Source organism: Herpailurus yagouaroundi, unplaced genomic scaffold, assembly GCF_014898765.1.
Source record: "Herpailurus yagouaroundi ecotype Mexico unplaced genomic scaffold, PumYag 196, whole genome shotgun sequence".
Classification (NCBI taxonomy): Eukaryota; Metazoa; Chordata; class Mammalia; order Carnivora; family Felidae; genus Herpailurus; species Herpailurus yagouaroundi.
The window spans coordinates 16,212,419-16,237,170 of record NW_024412427.1 but is presented as its reverse complement, the minus strand read 5'-3'; the positions used below and the strand labels follow the sequence as shown (position 1 = coordinate 16,237,170).

The 24,752-nt window shown below is 50.6% G+C and overlaps 2 protein-coding genes and 1 long non-coding RNA gene across 6 annotated transcripts in view; 1 reads left to right on the top strand and 2 right to left on the bottom strand.

Annotated features, from left to right (window-relative positions):
* The window catches only part of VPS16 (VPS16 core subunit of CORVET and HOPS complexes), a 20,369-nt gene extending 1,885 nt beyond the window's left edge, over positions 1 to 18,484 (bottom strand). For both annotated transcript variants that reach the window (XM_040447508.1, XM_040447509.1), the window contains exons 1-20: positions 18,353 to 18,484; positions 4,924 to 5,012; positions 4,600 to 4,697; positions 4,390 to 4,518; positions 4,166 to 4,310; positions 3,925 to 4,040; positions 3,705 to 3,827; positions 3,520 to 3,575; positions 3,079 to 3,168; positions 2,878 to 2,972; positions 2,700 to 2,776; positions 2,116 to 2,247; positions 1,876 to 2,003; positions 1,705 to 1,740; positions 1,407 to 1,515; positions 1,104 to 1,238; positions 900 to 1,008; positions 711 to 808; positions 520 to 627; positions 126 to 203 (exon numbers count right to left, since the gene is read on the bottom strand). In XM_040447508.1, the coding sequence (XP_040303442.1) occupies positions 126 to 203; positions 520 to 627; positions 711 to 808; positions 900 to 1,008; positions 1,104 to 1,238; positions 1,407 to 1,515; positions 1,705 to 1,740; positions 1,876 to 2,003; positions 2,116 to 2,247; positions 2,700 to 2,776; positions 2,878 to 2,972; positions 3,079 to 3,168; positions 3,520 to 3,575; positions 3,705 to 3,827; positions 3,925 to 4,040; positions 4,166 to 4,310; positions 4,390 to 4,518; positions 4,600 to 4,697; positions 4,924 to 5,012; positions 18,353 to 18,405 (2,004 nt within the window). In that variant the 5' untranslated portion in view covers positions 18,406 to 18,484. The remainder of the gene's footprint in view (positions 1 to 125; positions 204 to 519; positions 628 to 710; positions 809 to 899; positions 1,009 to 1,103; positions 1,239 to 1,406; positions 1,516 to 1,704; positions 1,741 to 1,875; positions 2,004 to 2,115; positions 2,248 to 2,699; positions 2,777 to 2,877; positions 2,973 to 3,078; positions 3,169 to 3,519; positions 3,576 to 3,704; positions 3,828 to 3,924; positions 4,041 to 4,165; positions 4,311 to 4,389; positions 4,519 to 4,599; positions 4,698 to 4,923; positions 5,013 to 18,352) is intronic.
* Positions 6,258 to 9,183, bottom strand: LOC121012417 (uncharacterized). Its single transcript, XR_005782098.1, has 3 exons — positions 9,170 to 9,183; positions 8,916 to 8,921; positions 6,258 to 6,718 (listed from the first exon to the last, which is right to left on the bottom strand). It is a non-coding gene; the product is annotated as an uncharacterized LOC121012417 (long non-coding RNA).
* Positions 18,296 to 23,650, top strand: PCED1A (PC-esterase domain containing 1A). 3 transcript variants are annotated; one of them, XM_040447512.1, is made up of 8 exons: positions 18,296 to 18,314; positions 19,261 to 19,405; positions 19,927 to 20,006; positions 20,118 to 20,356; positions 20,459 to 20,609; positions 20,728 to 20,974; positions 22,640 to 22,915; positions 23,262 to 23,650. In XM_040447512.1, the coding sequence occupies exons 2-8, from the start codon at positions 19,282 to 19,284 to the stop codon at positions 23,507 to 23,509; spliced, it is 1,365 nt and encodes a 454-aa protein (XP_040303446.1). In that variant the 5' UTR covers positions 18,296 to 18,314; positions 19,261 to 19,281; the 3' UTR covers positions 23,510 to 23,650. The 3 variants fall into 3 exon arrangements, with proteins under 3 accessions (XP_040303446.1, XP_040303444.1, XP_040303445.1); XM_040447510.1 differs by lacking the exon at positions 18,296 to 18,314 and adding an exon at positions 18,515 to 18,968; XM_040447511.1 differs by lacking the exon at positions 18,296 to 18,314 and adding an exon at positions 18,515 to 18,968 and having other exon boundaries at positions 19,154 to 19,405.
* Positions 23,651 to 24,752: the final 1,102 nt, after the last annotated feature.

Below are 24,752 nucleotides of genomic sequence, written 5' to 3'. Positions count from 1 at the left end.
AAAGAAAGAAAGAAAGAAAGAAAGAAAGAAAGAAAGAAAGAAAGAAAAAAAGGAAGAAAGGAAGAAAGAAAGAAAGAAAGAAAGAAAGAAAGAAAGAAAGAAAGAAAGAAGAAAGTAAGCCAAACCTTGGCTGCGAACTCATTCTTGGCTTTGTAGAAGGCGTCAGCTGCTGTCTGCAAAGCTGCAACCCGCCCCTCGATACGCTACAGCCACAAGAAGGGAAGCCTGAGCTCACAGCACAAAGGAAATCAGCCATCCTCATTTGGGGTACACTTCTCTCCCCGGTCCCTGTGCCCAGGGTTGCCAGGGCCAGCCTTACTCTCTGGGTGCACCACTCTGGTGTCCCCAGGGGGGAGGCTAGCTCCTCTGGGACCAACCACCATCCTGGTCTCACGTCTTCCCAGAATCTCCCGCAGCAGAAGGACCAGATGGGGCATGTACCAGGAGGCCTAGATCCCTGGAGAAGGAACCTGACCGATAGCCCAGCCCACGGGCCCCACCCGGCCGTGGACCTCAGACCTCCTCTGCAGCATAGCTGGCCCGGATGTGGAAGCTGCCCAGCTCCTGGTGGTTGTCATCCTGATTGTAGAGGTCCTTCAGCGTCTCTAGCTCCTGATGTTTACAGAACTGGGGCCATGGACAGGCAGGCAGTCAGCAAGGCCAACTCAGGGGCTCAGGAGGTTCCAGCCCCATCCCTGCCCAGGGCACACCTGTCGGTACAAACTCAGGGCCATGGGCTGGTTCCGAAGAGTCATGAAAAAATCTCCTCGATTTAGCTCATTCTTCAGGTGCAGTAACACCGTGAACACTAAAAGACAATAAGGTGATGTAGGGACTCCAGCATGGCCCCTTGCTTAGCCCAGGGGCCCCAGCCTGGCCCTCCTCCAATCCCTGCTCACCCAGATCAGTGTCCCCACTCTCAATGGCCTTGCTCAGCGCCAGTTTGCTCCTCTTCATCTTTAGGAGAAGGGGTACCTGCTCCCCAGAGCGTGGCTCATACTCCAGCAGCTGTGGGGTGGGGAGAAAGGCACAGAGAGAAGGAGCTGGCCTGGTGGCCTCTAATACCAATGTCAGAGCATCTGGACAGGGCTGGGCGCCCACACCTTGATGGCCAGCTCTGTGCGGCCACAGCCATAGGCCCGCGCAGCAATGTCAGAGTAAGAGACGCCAGGCGTATCCCCCAGCTTCTGGTTAATGGCCCGAGCAACATCCTCGTCGGACACGTCCTTCTGTTGCACCTGCAGATAGAGGGAGTGGTCACACACACCTAGATCTCACCCTTCATCCTACACCTCCACTTGCCCTCTATCACGATCTACCCCTTCAGCTCTACACTTCATATTTCCTATACCTCACCAGGGCCTGGAATCCCCTAAATGCCCTTGAACCCCACCCTATATCCTCACCTTGTAGCAGGCCCAGTGGGCCAGGATCCTGCTGACGCCCTGCACTTCAGGAAGGCGCAGGTACTCACAAATCTGGATCGCCAGGGGGTAAAGCCTCCGCAACACAAGCCTGGCAGGCAAGGGGGTAAAGAATACAAGAGTGAGGTGGGATAGAGAGGGCAGCCTGACCCTAGCCTGTAACTCAGGCCTCCCAGATCCCAGAGAAACGGGTGAGGAACAGTGACCACAAGAACCCAGCAGGGGCTGTGACGCCTGCCCACGTACAGCCCTCCTCCCAGAACCCTGGGGTTTGCTGTACCTGTCCAGCAGCACCTGGATGGTGAGCTGCTTATATCTGTAAATTACTTGGTTAAGGATCCAGCTGGGGGATAAGCCCTATTTGCCAAGGACTTTCAGGAAGCATCTTCAGTCCCTCCCCTTCGCCTACCACCACTGGCTGTAAACATCCTTGTAGCTGGCCTGAGGATACTGGCTATAAGTGAGGGGGATCCCGATGTGATAATCCCGAATGGCATTGAGCACACGCAGGTCCTGACACATGCGCACGAAGCTGTCAGGTGGAAATCTGTCGAGGAAACACTTCCCAAAGGAGGCCGCCTGAGAAGAGCCAGAGGTCAAGAGATCTTACCCCCCCACCACACACACCCCTCCTGCCAGCACACCCCCTGCCCAGCACCAGCCCCCCAGCAGCCCCGCTGTGCAGGCCAACCCTGAGCAGGCTCTTCTGCATGTCTGGCCGGTGCTCATGTCCCGCGGCCTCGATGCACTGCTGCACGGCCTGGGTCAGCTGCCCCAGCTCCTGGATCTCCCGTAGGTACTCATCTGCCTTCTGGCTTTCTTTCTGGGGGGTGGGGGAAGGGTACCAGGGATGGAGTGCCATGACAGAGAATACCCCATGTCTGGTCCCCCGTCCCCTGGACTGTGCCTCACATGGGCTGGTTTGGAGGGGCTGCAGAGGCCAAAGCCCAAACCCCTTCAGCCCGCAGTCCACCTGAGGTGCCCATACCTCCCCCCCATATCAGCCCACAACTGCCAGCGAGGGGCCCGGATAGTAACCCTGACTTGTGCCTGGGCTGAGGTGAGTAAGGGCTCCCTACGCCTCCCCATCACCACACGGAGGACACTTCAGTGCACCTGAGCTGACTCTCTCCAGCCCAGTGTCCAGCCCGGACTCTTCTCTTGACAAGTGGCACCTGGCTGAGTCCACCATGCCCAGCCAGGGGCACAGGGCTGAGCCAATTAAGAAGGGAAAGGAGAACATCCTGGGGCCCAGGGAGAAGCCCAGGGCTTTACCTCATACTCTTTCTGGGCCTCCAACAACAGCGCTCCAGGGGCCATCGAGGCAATTTTGAAGATCTCCTCGCTGGCCACTAGGGGAGGGAGATGGTGCGGGTTAGTGGGGCAGGGAATCCTCAGCACTCGATGACCTGATCCTGCCCTGGGTCACATGGTGCCCTTGTGAGGGCCTCACCTGGAACCTCATGTAGGAACTCGTGGGTGCTACGAGAGAAGATGCGGACCCCATCCAGCTCAGGAACCAAATAGGAGTCTTCGTCCAGCACAAACCTGAGCTTGGTCAAGGTTCCCAAGAGCATCCAGAAATGGGGCGAGGCAGGTGAACCTCCCTCTCCTTCCCTCCCACCCCCGTCCCCAGGCAGTCCTCCAAGGATACTGGATGCTCTCAGGCGCATCACCCACCACCATTAGCCGCCTCTCCCAGGCCACCACAACGGCCCTCTCTTTGCTGCGAGGGCGGCTACACCTGTGGGCAGCATCATGCACATCTGGGACACACAGGACACCGCCAGCCAGTACAGCCACATCTCCCATTCTCCCACATCACTGCTTACACCACTTTGCCTTGGTAGAGCCCTGCACATACGTGCTACCCCTTATCCTGTTCTCTGATTGACATCTGCTTCCCTCTCCCCCTGTGCTGTCAGCTCCCAGGGGCATCTGGGGCCCACAGCGGGGGCAGGGGTTTCCCTCAAGTATGCAGTGGCAGAGAAGACAAGATGCAAGCTCCACCTGGCATGGCCAGTGGACAGGATGAATCCAGGTGTTTCAGGAAACGAGGCTGTGCCCACCCCCAGCATAACACCCCCATCCTCACCAGACCATCTGCTTCGGGGGGGCCCGGATGTTACAGTTGAACTCACACAGCTTCTCCTGAAAGGGCACAGGGAACACCATGGCCTTGTCTCAGTAGTTACCAGTCTGGTTAAAAAGCCCCACCCCTGCCCCTAACAGATCGCTCCTGGACAAGGCACGGTGCCCCGTGTCATCCCAGGATCACACCTTGAGTGATGCTGTCCCCATCCAGATGTAGCCTGTGTCCGTGAAGAGTGCCAAGTGTCGGTAGGTGAAGGAGACGGCCATCTGCAGGAAGCTGCTCACTCCTGGCGCCAGGCCAAAAGGTGTCTGGGGCAGGCCGGGGGGGACACCAGATGTTGATTTCTCCGAGCTTCCCCACTGCCTCCCTCACCCCTTCCATTTCACTCCAACCCGGGGCCCTCACCACTGCGGAGCAGGCGGACTGGTCCAGGAGGTAAAGATCAGGCCCCACAGCCAGAAGAATGTGTGCAACTCGGTCCTGGCAGAGGGCGGTCCAGCACGTAGGTGCACCCTGCAGACCTGTGGCCGGGGAAGAGGACGGCTTCAGGATGACCAGAGCCCACAGCCTCCGCCTCTGTTGGCCCCGCAGTCTGGAGGCACATCTGTGGGCACTGAATGGCTGTCTCGGGGATGTCAGGGCTCACCTGGCACCTCTGGCATCCGGCGGAGTTTGAGGTCACTGACATTGGCACTGAGAATAAAGCGGTGGGCCCCGGTGAGGATGGCCACGCCTGAACCAAACTCAGTATGGAAGATCCGGGCGTCCAGAATCCGGTTCTGGAGCACCTCCTGGGGAGAGGGGCCGAGGGTTGAGGGGGCCACAGAGTCACGGACTGCATCCCTTTCCCCAGCCCCCTGTGGCCCCTACATTGCCCATGCTGAAGTGTCTCCGGAAGTCACCGTGAAGCCCGTATACCAGAACTCCACCATCCTCCTGCACGCAGAGCAGCTCCTCTTCAGCTGACCAGCCTAGGGACACCACGGGCCCACTCTTCCACTGCAGAGGAGAGGGAAGTTCCTGAGGCTGTCCTTGGGGCACGGACCCAGCCAAGCCCCAAGGTGGGTCAGGCATGCTCACCAGCAGACTGGCCAGAGGCAGGCCGGAAGCAGAATAGATCTCAAGCACTGGCCGTACGCTGGCAGCCTTCTCCTTCCGCCACGGGTTCCTCAACAGTGCTGTCGTTTACGAAGAGATTTTCTGCCCAGGTCCCCAGGCCCACCCCATATGAAGCAGGCTTCAGGAGAACCACAATTTAAAGCATCTCAGTAGGGGGTGAGAGGTGGGGGGGAATCGGAGTGGCACACATCAGCAAGAACCACCCGACAGCAAGGCCCCCGAGAATCATGGACCTTGAGTCCACCCTATTGTCCCGGAGCAGGCAGTGGCAGACGGGTGACATACCAATGGGGCCCCCGTAGGGCGCAGCAGCTACCAGGCAATCCCTGAGTTCGTCCTTCAGGTCCCAGTCCATGCTGTACAGCTCATATTTCCTGCCCGTGCAGAGGCAAGCAGAGATTAGCCTCCTCATGACCCTGCCTCCAGATGGGAGTGAGCCCCAGAAGAACCCTTAAAACCTCCATTTGCCCTTCACAAGGCAGTCGAGGCCCCCCACAGGTGGGAGAGGGTGATGACCAGAAACATCTAGGGCCGCTGACCACTAGTTGCATAGGGACTGCAGGTGAGGGAGCAGACGGTGCTGGCAGTGCAGGATGTGGTTCTCCTGTCCGAGGATGGCAGGAGCTCCTGGCACAGGAGGCCGGCTGTGCAGCCAATATCCAGGTAGGACTACTAAGGTAGGGCCAGGGTGGGGTGGGCTGGCTTTGGGCCTGCATCAGCAGGAAATAAGACCCTCTGAGAGGGTCTCTCAGGGCAGGCAGACTTTCCTCTATGCCTGGTTCTTAACACCAAATCAGGTTGTGGGCTTTATAGCCAGGGGTCCAGCTCAACACTTGCTGGTAATGAACTCCGTTTTAGAGGCATTGAGTTAGCAGTGGCTGAGAGAAATCCAAGAAGAGCTCTTCGGTGAGTCCAGAGCTGGGGACAGAGTCCTGGGTAGATGTCAATCTCTGAACGCTCAGCTTATGCAAGGTAACACAAATCACAAGCCCGCATGAGATGGCTGCAATCTGAGACATGTGGATCTCCAAGAGAGTGCACACTGTGTGAAGACAGCGTGGGACACCTGACACATGCCATTATTTGATGGCTCAAGGTGGAGACATGGGGACAGAGAAGGAACGGGCACTATCCCAGAAAACCAAGAGAAAGCAGCATTTAAGGGGAGTGTTTCCTCCAGTATCATTTCAGGAGTCGTCCTGATAAGAATCAGAAAGATGCCTACCATTACCTTCTATTTGACATTCTTTTGGGGGTTCTAGCCAAAATAATTTAAGAAAAAAAAAAGAGAGAAGTTTTTATTTTGGAGAAGGAGTGAGTTTGCTCTATTCACAAATAATGTGATTGTCTACTTAGAAAATCCAAAGAGGACGCTTGGGTGGCTCAGTTGGTTAAGCATCTGACTTCGGCTCAGGTCATGATCTCCCAGTTCATGAGTTCGAGTCCCGCATCAGATGACTCGAGCTCCGCTTCAGGTGAACACAAGCCCCACCTCGGGTAAAAAAACGAGCCCGGCTTCGGGTGAGTCATGCTTCTCTCTCTGTCTCTCTCTCTCTTCCAGCCCCCCTGTCTCTCTCTGCTCCTCATGGGATTCTCTCTCTCTGTCTCTGCCCCTCAATCACTTGTGCCCTCTCTCTCAAAGAAAGAAAGAAAGAAAGAAAGAAAGAAAGAAAGAAAGAAAGAAAATCCAAAGCAGTCTATGGGAGAATGAACAAAAGAGCTCAGTACGGCAATCAACAAAAACCTACATGTTTTCTATACCAATAACTTTTCTATACCATAGCAAGAATCAATTAGAAATATAACTCTAAAAGATCCTAATCATGACAGCAATAAAATGACGATAGTCAAGAATAAACCTAACAAACATTTTTACAAAATAAAATCATGGGGGGGGGGGGGGCAAGAGAGGCAAACCAGGAAATAATACTCCTAACTACAGAGGACAAACTTAGGGTTACTAGAGGGGAGGTGGGCAGGGGGATGGGTTAAATAGGTGGTGGGCATTACAGAGGCCACGTCTGTGATGAGCACCAGGTGTTGTGTGTAAGTGATCAATCACTAAATTCTACATCTGAAACTAACATTACACTGTATGTTAATGAACTGTAATTTAAATAAAAATTTGAAAGAAAAAAATCAAAGGACACAGAAGACATGAAGAAACATCCCAAAATGATCTATGAGTACACAAGAATTCCAATAAAAATTCTCCCAATGGGGGGGGGGGTACTAGAAGAGCAAACTGATTCCAAAACTCATTTGGAGGAAAAAAAAAATATCTTAAACAGAAAATGTTGGAAAATATCTAAAAATATTTTGAAAATAAAACAGATATATACCAAATATCAAATATAGTATATAAAACGAAAGTTGATTAAAACTGTTGTTTTGGCACAGGAATAAGCAAATAGATTGATGGAAGAGAAAAGAGTCCAGAAAAAGAACCGGGAATTGAGCATTACTAGCATTACTAGAGATGGCATTTCAAATTGTTGCAAATTGATACTTGAAATGAGACAATGGGCCATATGGAAAGAATTTCCATGAACGCTATTTCATTACTTAATCTCTACAATAAAATATTTTCCAGATGGAATTCAAACTTTGAATGTTAAAAAAAAAATAAAGCCGTATCAGAACAAATCTTGGCTATTTTCACATTCTCAAAATAGAAACAATTTCTAAGCATGATACATAACCCAGAAGTCACAAAAAAAGAACAACAAATGAGTCTAAATAAAAATGGACTTCTGTAAACTTCTATATAAAAAGGGGTAAAACAATACATGTGCTTTGTATTTGCTTCCATTTGAAAAAAAAGATTCTGGAAAGATTTCTAAGAATCTAGTAACTGGTTACTGGTAGGTGACGGGGTGGAATCCAGTTGAATAGGGACAGGGATGGGAAAGGGACTTTGAGTTTTTAAATCACTTGAATGGTTATTAAAATGATTAACATTAAAAAACTTTCATAGATTTAAAAAATCCACTGAAGACAAACTACGAAGACAAACAACGATAAGGGATTTTCGAAAATGTCTGTGACACATGTGGAAAAGAGGTACTTTTCTTAAAAATACAAAAGGCTCTGAGTCATTTTCAAAAATGAACATAAAACCAAAAGAAAATAAAAATGGTCAAGAGCTATAATCATACTATTTTATGTGAAAATATTTAAAAACTAAACACAAAAACCTTGAGAAAATATGAGCTAATATTTTTATAATGTGAACTATGGCAAAGTCTTTCAGAGCAAGACAGAAAACCTAGAAATTATCAAGGGAAAAAATGATAGATTTTATTACATAAAAATTAAAATTCTGTATATTGGGTGGCTCAGTCAGTTAAGCGTCCGACTTCAACTCAGGTCATGATCTCACGGTCCGTGGGTTCAAGCCTCGCGTCGGGCTCTGTGCTGACAGCTCAGAGCCTGGAGCCTGTTTTGGATTCTGTGTCTCCCTCTCTCTCTGCCCCTCTTCAGCTCACACTCTCTCTCTCTCTCTCAAAAAAAAAAAATAATAAATAAACTTAAAAAAAATTATGTATATAAAAAATATGTAAGAGTCAAGTGACCTTTTAGTTCTCCCCCAAATCCTAGAAAAACCCCCTTCAGTACAGTGCAGGTTAAATAAACTATGGGATGCCCATTCTGGGGAATATTATGTGGCCATTAATAAGCTGAGTCTGTGTACTGACATGAATGATTTCTAGATGTCCTGTTAAATACCAACAAAAGGTGCAGCTCAGTAGGAACCATGTTAACCCATTTATTTTATACAAAAACTGAGCACATACCTTTGACAAGCGTATTTACATATAATTACATGTAGGTGTGTAAACACATGGAAAAATGCTCAGAGACATGGAGCTGAATTCAGCCAGAGATAGTGGGTACCTGTGGGGAGGATGGTGAATGAAGGAGGGATGTTGGGGGACTGCCAACTTTTAGACTTTTGCATTATTTGAATTTTTGATAACCCATGTGCATTTTTTGACATTTTGTTACTAAAATCATTCCATGAAAATCTGATGGGAAAATAGATGTTCACACAGACCTACCACGCCAGTTATCAATTTATTGCCACTTAGCTCCAAAATCACCCTCCGACACTGTTCTGTGAGAACAGACAGCGTGTCTTTATGCATTTCTCCTCCACAGTGTGATCTTAACCTTTCTCAGTAGAGGGCGCTTGGAGGGATGCGGAACGGGCTCTCCTGACTGCTTCCAGTTGGAGTTCACCCGGAATCACCTTCCCGTGGCTCCCTGGTCCAGACACCACACTCCTAGACTCCTGCCCATACCAGGCTCTACTTCCTCTGCTGCCAAGATGCCTGCCTGTCCACTTGCTACCCTGCCTGTGCCCTTGGGTTTCCACTGACCCCCTCCGCACACCTGTGCACCCAACCACTGCTTGTGGCTCAGCTTACAGACACCATGTGCTCCCGGCAGCCTCTCTGCACCATTACCACCATTCCATTCCATGCCCACCCCCTTGGCCACCAGCCGCAGCTCGCCTGTGTCCCCCTACCTTCTGAACTCCAGAGGGCTGCTTCTTGCTTGCCCAGCAACCGGGACCAGCTTTGGTCCGGGCAAACCAGTGAACTTTACTCTCCAGTGAGCTGCAATTTTTATTTTCTCCAGCAAGATCTGAATTCCAGCCTGGGGAGGGGATTCCCTTCCAAGTTTGTCATTCTTTGGGTACTCTCCCTCAGCCCTGGGTGATTCACACAAAACTTTCTTTTACCTTATACTTACTCTTTTATCAGTTCAATAATTCTTCATGTTTATTAAACTCTCTCAGTTTAAGTCTCCCAACTGGACCCAAACTGCTATAAACCTGGTGCAGGGAGTGGTGGCAGAAGACAGACTCCTAAAGATGCGATTTGGGGATTGGTTTGGTTGTGTGCTTGGGCTCGAGGGCAGTGCTGAGCTCCCCGGCAAAGGGAAACAAATGCTAGTCACCTACTGCATGAAGTGGCACCACAATTAATCAAGCCTGCGGTTTACTGTGGTGAAATGCCAAGTCAAACATGCACCTTGGGGTGACTTCTGGGCCTGAATGTATGGCAGTAATGGTGATTGTAAGGGCTGGGGATTGGGACAGATTATTTTGAGTGCACTTGGACATTTACAAAGAGAAAACGACAAGTTTGCGCTCATTAACTTTCAGCTCAAGTCATGGTCTGAGAAGCAGAAAGCTTCCATTACAGCCCTAACAGAATCTCTTCTTTCTTGTGGCCACACAGCCTCTCACTGCTAAAAATCAAACACAAAATTTAATTGTGTGGGTTGTTAAATCATCAACATACCATTTCTCGTGTGAGAATTAATGGCTCTTATGAGGAAAAGAATTGGATCCTGAAACCTGCAAACAATGGAAGTAGGTTGCCTTCCTGTGTCCAAGGAGACTAGCCTTTGGCTGCTTGAAAACCCTATGATAACCTCACTTGGGGTAGATGTCTTGGGAACCTCCCTATCCAAGGCTGACCTGGCCTAACACTACTGTTGAGTGGCTAACCTCTCTGCCAATAGCAGAGACTAATATCTGATCCCAATATGGCACCATTCCTGGGGGGACCAGCCTGCAAGCGGATTATGTATGACTTTGCAAGGGAGGGGGTGGCCATCAGCAGCTGAACCCACTGGTCAATCAACTTCCCTCAGAGTGGGCAATCCGATGTAATGATGCCTCCAGATTTCACGCAGCATAAACACCACAGCATCACCCATGAAATGTTTCTGTGCAAAATGTTCAACCTGAATCTATTCAAGCCTCTAGATCTACAACACAGTTTCAGGAAATTCAGACTACGGTAGATTATACAGTTCAAGTTCAAAGGCACCACAAAGAAGTAATGGGACAAATCCAGATAAAACCAATGGTCTATTAAACAAGTCAATGTCAAACAAAGTCAATGAAAACAAGTCAATGAAATGAAACAAGTCAATGAAAAACAAAAGGTAAGGGTGGGAGTGGGGATAACAATAGTCAAGTTTATGAAAGACTTAATTAAGACAGGTAAGCAAATGAGTAATTCTAGTTTAGGCCTTGATTTGAACTGATTATAAAAAGACACTTTGGGGGCACGTGGGTGGCTCAGTTGAGCATCCAATTTCGGCTCAGGTCATGATCTCGCAGTTTGTGAGTTTGAGCCCCATGTTGGGCTCTGTGCTGATAGCTAGGAGCCTGGAGCCTGCTTTGGATTCTGTGTCTCCCTCTCTCTCTGCTCCTCCCCTACTCACATTCTGTCTCTGTCTCTCTCAAAAATAAAATAAAAACATTAAAAAAAATTTTTTTAATAAAAAAAACATAAGAAGACACTTTGAAGACAATTGGGTAAGTCTGAGCAGGGACTGGTTGTTAGATGATTTTAAATGTTAACTTTGTTAGGTGTGAAATAGTATTGCAGTTTCATAGAAAAGTGCATTTTCGCAGGAAAAAAATTGTCATTTTTTTTAAAGTAATGCACATTGAAGTTATGTCTGTAATTTATTTTAAAATATAGCAGAAAAAGTATTTGATTGAAAAGATGTGCCTACGCATGCCTGGGGGGTTTAGTCAATTAAGTGTCTGACTTCAGCTCAGGTCATGATCTCACAGTTCATGAGTTTGAGCCCCGTGTCGGGTTCTGTGCTCACAGCTCAGAGCCTGGAGCCTATTTCAGATTCTGTGTCTCCGTCTATCTCTACCCCTTCCTTGCTCACACTGTCTGTCTGTCTCTCAAAAAAATGAATATTAAAAAGGGGTGAAGAGAAAATAGCAAATTGCTGATACTTATTGAAGCTAGGTGATGAGTACATGAAGATCCACTAAATTACTTTTACTACGTTTATGTATATTTGAACTTAAAAAAAAAAGTTTATTTATTTTGAGAGAGAGAGAGAGAGAGAGAGAGAGAGAGACAGCACAAGCATGGGAGAGGCGGAGAGAGGGAGGGAGACAGAATCCAAGCAAGCTCCACCCTGCCACCATGGAGCTGAATGGGGGGCTTGAACCTACCAACCATGAGACCATGACCTGGGCCGAAACCAAGAGTTGGACGCTTAACTGCTAAGCTACTCAGGTGCCCATAAAATATTTAACTTCCAAATTGCTGAAGCAAATATTGTAACGTAACAATTTTTAAGCCTAACTGATAGTGCTGGGTGTTCATTCTACTATTCTTTGTTGAACACTTGAAAATGTTCACGGTAAAAGGTTAAGGTGTATTTCCGAGAGAAGTGAAGATTCATCTCTAACCAGTGTTCCAGGGAGTAAAGTTCAGATGAGGCCTGAGATCTGTCCGCTGAAGTGACAGAATGTCACTAAGAATAGGGTGGTCTGACCAGAGTGAATGGTCAGTGGGAAGAGAAAAAAACAGAACCAAATACAGATGGCAATCTTTAGACCTTTGGCTAGAGTGGCGAGAGGAAAGAAGGGGTGAGAAGGAGGGACCTGTGGAACAGGGGAGTTTATTTTTTGTCAGGATGGGGAGATACAGATCACATTTCTAGTACCCGCCCCAGAGATAATGGAGTAGGTTTGGCCACAGAAGCTCAATGTAGCCGGCATCTCAGGTGACCTTGATGCAGGGGGTCCTGGACAACAGCTGGAGAAGCCCTGTGGCTGAGGGAGGGCATGGGTGGATGGTGTGTGGTTTCTGGGAAGGCAGGGAGACAGGCACATCTCCTCACTGGGTCAGGATAGACAGCTGGCAGGTTTGGTAGGGGGAAGTCTTAGCCCTTCTATGTGACTTCGAGTTCTCTGGGAAGCACAAGGTGAAGTCAGCTGTTGGGCAGAGGGGCCAAGAAGACTATGATTTGCAATATTTCGAAATTATTTGAATTGTTGTGTAATCTTTTAAAAGGAAAAGCAGCGGAGCACCTGGGTGGCTAAGTTGGTTGAGTGTCTGACTTCGGTTCAGGTCATGATCTCGCGGTCCGTGGGTTCGGGCCCCACGTCGGGCTCTGTGCTGACAGCTCAGAGCCTGCTTTGAATTCTGTCTCTCTCTCTCTCTCTCTCTCTCTCTCTCTCTCTCTCTCTGCTCCTCCCCTGCTCATGCTCTCTCTCAAAAAGAAATAAACATTAAAAAAAATTTTTTTTAAAGGAAAAGTAGAGCCCTTGTGATGAGTGTAGGCTGACCCCACATAAAAGGACTGCGAGGGCCCACTTGAGGCTGGTGGGCACAATTTGCAGTAGTCCCACCCTGCCTGTCTGTGGCCTGCCTGGCAGCACTCAGTAGCCTGGGCGCGGGTAGAGATGGTGAGTGGCTGGTGCACTGGGAGGTGCCCCTGTGCCAGGCAGATGCAGCCAAAGGACAAAGGAACAAAGTTGTTGGGGAAAAGGCAAGAAACTGAAATGACTGACTATGGCTGCACTCCAAGCTGGACAGGGAGGGGCATGTGTATAGAAGGGGGCTCTGCACATGATACGAAGAGAACAGAGGGTTCCTGGGATGGGGAGCCCGATGAGATTGAAGGACAGGTGTATTAGGAGGTATCAGAGTATAGTGAAGACAGGAGCTCATGGTCACAGAGGGAGCTGCGTGAATTGAATGTTTCAGAGGGAAAGCAGTTCTGGAAGAACACAGGCACCAGGTGGAGGGTGGCTAACGTAGATAAAGTCACTTGAGAAGAACTCATGGAACTATGAAGCCTGGTGGCCACTTAAGTCACCCTGGAAGGTCGCAAGAGCTGGGATGTCCAGGAAGCTGTCCAGTCAGTGGGGGATGTGGTTCAGGAGGCCGGTGGCAGCACAGACCTAGCTGGGAAGAGGGCAGAGCCCCTCCACGGGGTACACGAAATAAGAGTCAGGGAGCGAAGAACAACAAAACATGGACCACCTCCCAAGGCTTTGAGGTGAAGAAGCCTTCTCAGGGACAGTCAGATGACTCAAGCTGTGCCTACAGGGTGGCATGGGGTATGGACAGGCAAGGTGAAAGGCAGCAGGGAGAGCGGCTTCTCAGAAGAGCCGAGGGGTATGGACTTTTATAAGGACAGCCACAGCCTTAATGAGGAAGGCCAGTCCCATATTTCTCCTCTATTCCCGGGTTCCAGAAGTGGGAAATCTCAGCAGCAGTAAACAGACCCTGGATTCTAATACCAGGAAATCACTGAACCTAGCAGCTCTTGCAGCCTCAGTTCCAGCCCCCTCCAGGAAACACTGAAGAAATCCCTGTGGCTGTGCAGCTGAACTCCTGGGAAGTTCCCAGTTCCAAGCATGGTCTGCCACAGTGTGGGAAGAGCCCTTGTGTGAAAACAGATGATCTCCAGCCTTTGCCTCAAGGGTCCACGCGGGGCTACGGAACCACTGGGGAGGAAGGGGCACATCAAGTCTAGCCTTGGGGAACAATCTACTTATTCCAAAATCCTCAGGCCCGAAGGAGAGCCCACCATCACCCCTGAAATCCTTCGATTCCAATCTGCCTCAAAAATAAATACTACTAAAGAACTCTTGTACATTGTTGGAAATGTAAAATGGTGTAGCTGCCATGGAAAAAAGTATGAGAATTCCTCCCCCAAAAATAAACAGGATTACATGTAATCCAGCAGTTCCATTCAGTATCCAAAAGAACTGAGAACAGTTTCGAAGGGATATCTGCACACACATGTTCCTAGCAGCGTTATTCACAACAGCCACGAGGTGGAAGTAACAGAAACAGAAACAGGAAACAGAATGGTGGCGGGGCGCCTGGGTGGTTCAGACGGCTGGGCGTCGACTTCAGCTCAGGTCATGATCTCACAGTTCGTGGGTTCGAGCCCCGCGTCGGGCTCTGTGCTGACAGTGCAGAGCCTGGAGCCTGTTTCGGATTCTGTGTCTCCCTCTCTCTCTGCCCCACCCCTGTTCATACTCTGTCTCTGTCTCAAGAATAAATAAGCATTAAAAAAAAAAAAAAAAACCAGAATGGTGGCTACCAGGGCTGGGGGAGGGGGAAAATGGGGAGTTATTATTTAATGGTTATAGACTTTCATTTTGCAAGATGAAAAAGTTCTGGAGATTCATTGCACAACACGAATGTACTTACTACTACTGGAGTGTACCTTAGAATGGTTAAGGCAGGACATTTTATATTATGTATATTTAACCACAATTTTTAAAATTGTTTGTGTTTAGGGGCACCTGGCTCAGTTGGTACAGCATGCGACCCTTGATCTCGGGGGCGTTAAGTTCAAGCCCCACATTGGGTGTAGAAATTACTTAAAGACAAAATCTTAAAAGTTCATGTTTACGTGTTACACCCCCCCCACCCCCCGCAATCCTACTAAAATAGTCAAGCCCTTTTCTAAGAAGAGTTTTAGGAGAACATAATGTATCTTGCCTCCTTTCCCTTACCATAAGGGATGTTTCTAAAGTACCTGAGATAATGTGCCCCAAATCAAGCTAACCCTTTCCGCACAAAACTCACTCTTCCTTTCTCATTATCTTAAGCCAAAACCCCAATCATGGAGAATGATATTCTCCATTTCTACCATACTGCCACCATCAACTTCTCCCTCGTCTATTCCTCTAGCCCCCTCACCAGTCTCCCTTGCCTCCATATTTGCTTGTCCCTTCTAACTTGTCCTCCCTAATGCCTCTAGAAGTTACACACACACACACTCACACACACACACACACACACACTCACCTGTGGCAATCCAGCCACACTGGCTCTCTGTTTAGACAATCGAGGGTGTCCTAGTCTTGCCTGCCTCAAGGCCTTTGTATATGCTCTTTTTCATCACAGTCCCTGCACTCACACAGTCCCTGCACTGTAACACGTAAACACAGTCCCTGCACACGAGTGCAGGTATATAGTATATACCTGTATATACCAGTATATATACCTGTATATACCAGTATATAGAGTCTATTCTATATACTCTCTTAGGACCCTATATCTCTTCTTTATGGTGATTATCGTTAAACAAATACTAAGTCATTAATGGTTATCAACTATCTCTCCTGCTGGCTATAAGCTCCATGAGAGTAGACAGGGTCTGTCTTTTTATTGGTCACACTAAGACACTTTAGTGTCTTTTTATTTACACACAGCCTGGCAAAGGGTTGAGCAAAATTAATCAACGGGATCAATCCAAGTTTGTTTTTAGGATAAAAATGGCTAAAATTCTGGAACTCCATAGGAACTAGTAACCACTCCCTCTCCTTGCATTCCCAAATTCAGTGAACTTTCCAAAACATTACTTCCAATGTAAAAGTATCCTATCCTGTAGAAAGGATTTGAAAAGCAATGCCTGCCACTTTTTTATCATTAATTCACTTACTGGAACATATCCTGGCATAAGGCTATGCACAAATATGAATAAAACCAAATAGTTGCATTTAAAACATGTCCACTCTGGGGGAGCCTGGCTGGCTCAATTGCAAGAGTATGCGACTCTTGAACTCAGGGTCATGAATTGGAGCCCCACATTGGGTGTAGAGGTTACTTAAGTAAACTTAAAAAAAAAAAATTTCCACTCTGGTGAAGCTAGAATATGCTGTTATATTTTCCTGTTAAAACAAGACAAAACAAAACAAAACAAAACAAAACAAAACCAAAGGAGTACCTGGGTGGCTTAGTCGGTTAAGCATCTGACTTTCACTCAGCTCATGGTCTCGGGGTTTGTGAGTTCGAGCCCAGAGTGAGGCTCTGTGCTGACAGCTCAGAGCCTGGAGCCTGCTTCCGATTCTGTGTCTCCCTCTCTCTCTGCCCCTCCCCCACTCCCGCTCATGCTCCAGCTCTCTTTCTCTCAAAAATAGATAAACATAAAAAAAAACCCAACCCTATGCTTTAACACATTTAAAGGTTCTAAAAGACTGGATTCAAAGCCTGCCTCCACCGCTTACTGGCTGGGTAACCTGTCTACCTAATATCTCTGCGTCTCAGTTTCCCCATCAGTAAGATGGGGCTAATGATAACTACCCCATGGGGTCATGAAACAAACAAGTTAATACATATCAGATACTTAACACAGTGTCTAGAACAGAGAATGGCTCAACATTCATTAGCAAAAGTCAAAGGCTTAGACCTTTACCCTTTCTGGCAGTACAGCACAAGGAAGGGGAGGCTAGCCAGACAGGTGATGTCTATGGCACATACTCAACAATTACATTCATTTAAAACTTTCCTGATGCATCAACAAGGCTAAGACTTTGTGTGATAAACAGGAGCTCTGTGGTAATGACGTCTTTTGTCTTCAGCATTCTCGGATTTAACAAACCTGTGTAGGCAATATGTATTTTCAAAACACACAACGTGTGTTTTCATACTTTTAAAAGGGTATGCTGTATGTGTAAACACTAAGTCATATGGCTACTTCTGTCAAATGACATCCCTTCTCCACAAGAAAAAAAACAGTTGAAATCATTGTTACTTCCTACTGACTTTACTGCTTCTTCATTAAGTTTCTGCATTTTTTTCACATTGTATATGCATATTTACAAGAGATAATAATTATAAACAACAAAAGCAACCGAGCTCTAAAAATTGCCACAAAGCATTTGTCCATCTTGAAAGTGTTAAGAGCTAACATTTTGTGTTATCAAAAATTACGCTGAAAACTTTTAACATGTGAATAAAAATGGTATAGAGTTTCACTAACACAACAGGGTATTTTGTACTGAAATACGACCCCAGTGCAGTATCTTCTGACCTTTAGGTGCAATCAAAAGTATTCTTAAAACTTTATGGGATTACTACACAGCAGGCATTGTCCTAAAAATGCACTGGACATAAAGAGATAAACATAGTCTTGGTCCTCAAGGAACTTAGTTTATACCATAAGAAACCTATGTAAATATTGCTCTACTGTACCATTCATAACAGAAGTAACACTGGGCCCTATGAAGCCCAAGAAAGTCAGCTGACTTAGGACTGGAAGAGCGACGGTTTCAGGAAGAAACCTTGAACCAAGTCCTGAAAGATGAGTAAGAATTCTCCGGTGAGATAAAGAGGGCAATGGCAGTACCCACAGAAGGAACTGAAAGCTGGTGCAAACATCGAGAAGCCATGAAACATGGCGGTGTTTTGGAGTCCTGCAATTCTGTGCAACTCGAATACAAGACTTGGGTAGGAGAGGAGCAAATGGAGCTGGAGACAAATAGAGGCTGACTTACAGATGTTCCAATAGAAGAAGTCTGTGTTTTAACCTACAGAGAAGGGACGCCATTGAAAAATCCTTATCAGGGTAATGATGCGACCGGTTTACACTTCATTTCAATAGTTTAGGACTCTACGACTTCCAGGAGAGGGTTACCCCTAACTGAGGGTCCTCACTCGCGCTGCTCCTGAATTCACAAACGACTTGCCCCCTTCTCCCAGCCTGGGTTTGCTGTTACCCCGCCCGCCCGCCGTGCGATCCCGCCTCCCGCGGAGCGCCCCTGTAGTCTGACTTTGGCAGCACTTCGCCGCAGGAGACTAAACACTCGCTGTCACCCGCAGGCCGCCTCCCTCAACGTGATCTGAGCATCCTTCCGGAGGCTGACAGATCGGGGCTTCAGCGTTAGACGCTGCTCTACTTCTGTGACCGCCGTGCTTGCCTCAGTTTCCTTCCTGGATCTGGGGAAGGCCCGGCCCCTTGGCCATTAGGCGGCTGTGCGTTAAGTGGTGGACGCCGGGGGAGAGCCGGCGAGGGGCGGACCCCAGCGCCCACAGTGACGGGGGCGCGCGCCGCCGGCTCCGCCCGAAGACTCTAGTCGGCGGGCCAGCGGGGTAAGCCGGACCGCGCGCGGGAGGGCGGGGGGTCTCACCGGTAAAAGGCAGAGTCCCCGAGCGGGTTCCAGTTCGCCGTGTAGCAGTCCATGGCTGGTGCAAGCGGCTGCTGAGCAGCGCAAAGGAGACACCCGCCGGGCGCGGGCTCCGGGCCGGCACTTCCGCTTCCGCCCGTCCGGGTCACGTGGTGAGGCTGCCGCCACGGCCATCACCACTGTGGGCAACTTGCGCTCGGCCCCCGCCGCGCCCCCGCCCACACCCGGGCCTCGTGCCCGCCCGGGTGGGCCCGGCCCTGACTCCTGCTCTCCGCCGCGGCTACCCACGCCGCCTCCTTGTCCCCTCGGGCGCTGGGGGTCGCGCAGGACGGGACATGGGTGACCGGAAGTGGAAGCTGTGAACGTCGCCGCCCGGGGCGCCGAAGCTCCAGGCGCCGTCGGGGCCGCAGCGACGCACGCATGGAGAGCGCTGGGCTCTGGGCTGCGCACCGACGGCTAACCGGCACGCACGGGTTCTGCCGGGCGCGGGCTGTGCAGAACCGACCGGCCTCTCGGGGCACGGGAACATGAGGCTAGGCCCGGAGCCCTCAATGGGCGAGGCGCGCGGTGTGCGGGCCTGCCCCGGTCGCGGGTGAACGGTGCAGAGCCCCGGGACTCGGTAATTGGCACGAACGGGCGCGCGCATGCGCGGGGCGGCGGCGGGCACGTGGCGGGGCTCAGGGCGGCGCCGCGCGGGAAGCGCCTCGGTGCCCAGGCCAGAGACCCCCTGACTCCGGTACCAAGTGTCACCGAGGCACGCGCCACCATGAGTCCCCCTCTGCCGCCACCACCTCTCCCCTGTAGCCCTGAGCAGCCCTGGAGGGGCCGGCGCAGCTCTCGTTTAGCGGGCCCTGGGCCCGACCTGTCCTGAGTCCCCACGCGCGCCGCGGCTTAGTGGCCTCTCCCCGCAGCCCGTCATTGGCAGCGGCGGCATGGTCTTCTGTCTGGACAACGAGCAGCCACGCCTCCCGCTGCGAAGCGCCATGGTCCACTTCCAGGCCTCAGAAGTCCAGCAGCTGCTACACAACAAGTTCGTGGTCATCTTGGGGGACTCAAGTGAGTGCCCTTCTAGGTTCACACTACCCAGCCTCGCACCTTCAGTCTGTTTCCTATGACTGGACCCATTGTCAACATCCCAAATTTCTTTCTACCCTTAGCCTGTTCCAGGCCAGTAGGTTTTCTTTTATTTTCCCACACACCATCCACAGGTGTCCCGACAGATGTAGCCTGTCAAATTTTTGACCCCGTCCTTGTTCAGCATTTTTTTTCCCTGACAGTCCCCCACGGGACTCCTTGTATGGGAGCAGTAGATTGTGTTGTCCCTCTCCTGGTCTCCTGGGACTACTTATCTCTGCCAGGTGACCTTGGGTCGCTGCGTACTAAGTTGAGGGTGGTGCGTGGCCAGAAGGCGGAGGTAATACAGGATTTTTTTAACCTTACCTTTTCTCCTATCTCTGTTAACACTCCACAGAGGTAGTGGTGGGCAGCCCTAACCTTGGGAAAATGAGGCCTGGACTTAGGAGGAGCTAGGGTGGGGTGAGGCCTGACTTAGCCTCAGGATCTCTGTCTCCCTGCAGTCCAGCGGTCTGTGTACAAGGACCTAGTGCTCTTGCTCCAGAGGGACTCCCTGCTCACAGCTGCTCAGCTGAAAGCCAAGGTGAGGGAAGCTCCATAGTCATGCCAGTGGTGGGTGGGCACAGACCCTCGCCTGGCAGGGTCTTCCTCCCTGGCCTGGGTCTGACCAGCTGGGTTGGGGGGGGGCGGGCAGGGGGAGCTGAGCTTTGAACAGGACCAACTGGTGGCTGGGGGTCAGCTGGGCGAACTGCACAACGGGACACAGTACCGGGAGGTCCGCCAGTTCTGCTCGGGTTCTGGCCACCACCTTGTGCGCTTCTACTTCCTCACCCGCGTTTACTCCGAGTACCTCGAGGGCGTCCTGGAGGAGCTGACATACGGGCCTGCCCCGGACCTGGTGATCATCAACTCCTGCCTCTGGGATCTCTCCAGGTTGGGGCGGCGGGGAGAGGGAAATACTGGTTGGGGGTGGAGGTGTGGCTCAGAGGCTCTCCACCCTCTGCCCTCGCCCACCCTGCGTGTGCCGTCCAACAGGTATGGCCGCTGCTCAATGGAGAGCTACCGAGAGAACCTGGAGCGGGTGTTTGTGCGCATGGACCAGGTGTTGCCAGACTCTTGCCTGCTGGTGTGGAACATGGCAATGCCCTTGGGGGAGCGCGTCACTGGGGGTTTCCTTTTGCCAGAGGCAAGTGACCGGGGCCCTTCGGGTTGGGGGAGGAGGCAGCTGACTGGTAGATAGAGGGTCTTCCCTCCCCGACCCTGCTTCATCGTGTGGCTCTTAGATGCTACGCTTTCTTACTCAGCTCCAGCCCCTGGCAGGGTCTCTGCGGCGGGATGTGGTTGAAGGGAACTTCTACAGCGCAACGCTGGCCGGGGACCACTGCTTTGATGTCCTGGACCTCCACTTTCATTTCCGGCATGCGGTACAGCACCGTCACCGAGACGGTGTCCACTGGGACCAGCATGCCCACCGCCACCTCTCACACTTGCTTCTGACCCACGTGGCCGACGCCTGGGGTGTGGAGCTGCCCAAGCGTGACTATCCTTCTGGTGAGCCCTACCACAGGGGGTAAGATAGTGATGCAGAGGGGGTTCACAGAGCACAGGGCTCAGAAACAGAACAGGACAGAGGTACTCGGGGGGGGGGGGGAGTAGGGACTTCTTGAAGGACTGTTGTGGCCCCTGAGTGCTCCTTCCTCATCCCGTGGGGAGAGTGAGATCACAGGAGCAACATCCTGATCTGAGCTTTGGTTCTGTATGGTCTAGCATGTAGAAATCTCTGTAGGTGAACGAGCTTATATAGCCTTTGAGCACGTAGGGTAGCGGGTCAAAAAACCCCTATCCTACAGGTGAATAGGAAAGAAATGGGGGTGTTTCTAGCTAGGCATGGGGGTGGGGGGTGGAAAGACAGAAGTGGAGGAAGGGTAATCATGCAGTGTGGCAGAAGCAAAGAAGCCCCTCAGTTGGTGTCACCAGCCTCTCAGTTCCTGCCTGCTCTTCAAAGGGGGCATGGTGGCTGATTGTTTCCATGTCTGCGTTCCCCCTGGATCATGTCCTCAAAGAGCAAGGTTCCTGCCGTGTTGCCAGCGCATCCCTTTTGGCTCCAGCGTCTAGGACGATTGTGTACATAGCACCTACAGAATTGTGTTTGTTGAGTTGGGGGCACGAGTCATATTAGAAGGCTGTTTGTAGCAGCACTATAGGGTGTGAGGGCAGAGAGAGACCAGGAATGTCATAGAGGTGAACTTCTAGGACTTGGTAGCCAGGAGTTGGAGCCCTTGGGAGGTGAATTAGGAATTTGATTACATAATGGTTCAGTTTCCTTGTTTTTTAGATGAGAAGAACTAATCCTCAGCAAAGAGAGGGATGCTCTAAAGGTTATAAGGCTGGTTTGTGGTGGCTCAGGTCTTCCGAACCCGGTTTGGAGCTCCAGAAATAGAAATGTGAAAAGGAAGAGTTGGGTGGGAGGATGTGATTGGTGAGTCTGGTGCAAGCAGACCTCTGAGGTGCTGGGGAAATGTGCAGTAGATCTGGAGTCAGCAGGGCCCGGCTGAGCGCATGAGTGTGGACCGTGAAAGGAGAGAGCAGATCGGGGGCCATGCTGTAGAAGGGAAGAGGGGCTGCTGGAGGAAACAAAAGGAAAAGAGAGCAGAGGCACTTTCAGGGAGGACAGAGTCTATTGGCTGTGTCACGTGACTGTCAGGAAAAGAGGAAGTGGTTGCTTGTAGTCAGAAAAGTGCTGAAGGTGTGGAGTTGGGTTAAGAGGCAGAAGCAATTGATGAAGGAATGGAAAATGGTCAAAATACCCCTTTTGGACATTTGGGAGGCATGGGACTGCTGGGACAGGAGAATGACAGGAAGAGCTCACGTTGTCCAGAAGGAAGACCTCTTAAGCTCATTTATTGGTCTGTGGGGAGAAGCTGGGAGAGGAAAAAGTTACAGACACAGGAGCTGGGCATACAAAGGAAGAAGGCTCTAGAGGGGAGCAGGAAGTCAGAGCAAAGGCAGATCTGTGACTTTGAGAAAGGTAAGGAAGAAGGACTGTACTCTGGACTTGGCCTGAAATGAGAGGGAATGAGGAAGACTGGGTAGGATGCAGACGGTGCTTTCACCTGGTGGCCCTGTTTTCCGAGAGGAGGGAAGAGAAATGTGGACAGCCAGATTTCAGGGCGAACTGGCTCTCAGGCCTAAAACAAACAACCATCCCATTCCTAGACCCATGGATTGAGGACTGGCCAGAGCCGGATCATCCGTTCCAGGGGAGCCATGGGCAGCCCCCAGACTTCGGGGAGCAGCTGGCCTTGCCCCCACCCCAGCCTTCTCCTCTGCCCCCTCCCATACCTTTCCCCTACCCCATTCCTCAGCCCTCGCCGCCTCCCCTGTTTCCCCCCCTGCCCCAGGACACCCCCTTTTTCCCAGGCCAGCCCTTCCCAGCCCATGAATTCTTCAGTTATAATTCAACAGAAGACTTCTCGATGTCACCCCACTTAGGTAGGTGCCTCCGTGGCCTCCCTTCACACCTCTCCCAGGTTCCCCACGCACCTTCCCCAGCCTAGCCTTTTGTGCCCAGGTGGGCTGAGGAGATGGGTAGCTCCTTGTGCCCCCAGGACTGGGTTCAGTCACTCCTGGGTCTAGAACAGCGTCTGTAGACTCATTAATGAATCCATTGATTGTCACAATTTGCTGGTTTGGAGGTAGGGGAAGTGGTATTGCCATTTTGCAGATGGGGAAACAGAAGCCTCGAGAAGCTCACCCTGGAGGATCAGAGCTGCCTGAAGGCAGAGCTGGCCTCACCTTGGCCACAAGCCCACTCTGATCATGACTGGTTCTTTTGTAGGATGTGGCCCTGGAGTGAACTTTGTGCCTGGCCCCCTGCCACCTCCAGTCCCTGGCCCTGTCCCCCATGGTCAGCACCGGGGCCCAGTGGTCCACCGGGGGATCCCACGCTGTGCTCCCAGCAGCCCCTACCATGTGCCGAGGATGGGGGGGCCCTGCAGACAGCGGCTCAGACACTCAGACAGACTGATCCACACAAACAAACTGGACAGACAGCCTCCTGCCCATTCGGGGACATGGCCTGGGTAGACTGGATCTTGGGCTGGGGCTGGATGTGCTGATGGCCCTGCAGGGCCTGCTTGCCACCCCCGGTGCTGGGTCAGGGTGTCTGTTATGCCTGACATTGTTCTTGTCCATTGCTGTCACTAAATAAAGGCGTGGAAGAACAGAGTGGCATCTTCCTGTGTGAGGGAATTGGTCTCCCAAACCATGATCTCAAGGGTTGGGGAGCTGCCTCTGGATCCTCTCCAACCTTGGACCTTTCACCTCTCACCTCATACTATTTAAAAACCATCAATTTAAAAAAAAAAAAAAAGAAAGAAAAAGGGGCGCCTGGGTGGCTCAGTCGGTTGAGCGTCCGACTTCAGCTCAGGTCACGATCTCGCGGTCCGTGAGTTCGAGCCCCGCGTCAGGCTCTGGGCTGATGGCTCAGAGCCTGGAGCCTGTTTCCGATTCTGTGTCTCCCTCTCTTCTGCCCCTCCCCCGTTCATGCTCTCTCTCTGTCTGTCTCAAAAATAAATAAATGTTAAAAAAAATTAAAAAAAAAAATAAAAACCATCAAATGTGTTGTTCTTGCTATCTCACTACACTCATTTCCACCCTTACGAGAACACAGGTGTGCTTAAAGATCCTGGAGGGGTCTCCTGTTGTCAGCTGCTCTTTGGGATTGGAAAATAACAAGGGCTGAGTTGCAATTGTCAATATTAGGAATTTTGGATGTGGCTAGTTCTCACCCATATTTCCCAGTCTTAATGCCTTCAGCATTCGTTTATTTCTGAGCACATACACGTCCCTCAGTTATCTGCACAATTCTTGGCACAGAGTGGACACTCATTAAGTGGTTTGAACTGTTAAACGAGAAGCTTCCAGACTCCAGTGGAAGGCTGATTAGAAATCCATTACTTAATAGACATATTGTGCAATGGGAGCAAACTGAACACAGACCAACTTCTTTGGTTGGGGGAAGGTGGCAGGAGAGGAGGAGCTGAGGGAGAATTCCAAGGTGTGTGTGTGTAGGGGGGGGGGGGGCGGGGCGGGTAGAGGCTGTGCCAAACTCTGTAAGTTAAAGAGTACAGGGTTTCAGCCTCGACAAGTGGTGTTGACCCTAGGTTTGTGACTCCTAAGTATCAAGGGTGGAGTGTGGGCCATATGGTGACATGGGTGGGTGTCCCGGGGCTGGGGGATGGAGCATGACAGTAGGCTGACAGGTGGTGTAAGACAGGAGAAGAAGGTGATGGAGACCCGCTAAATCATCTTGAAGGAGAATTGGGTG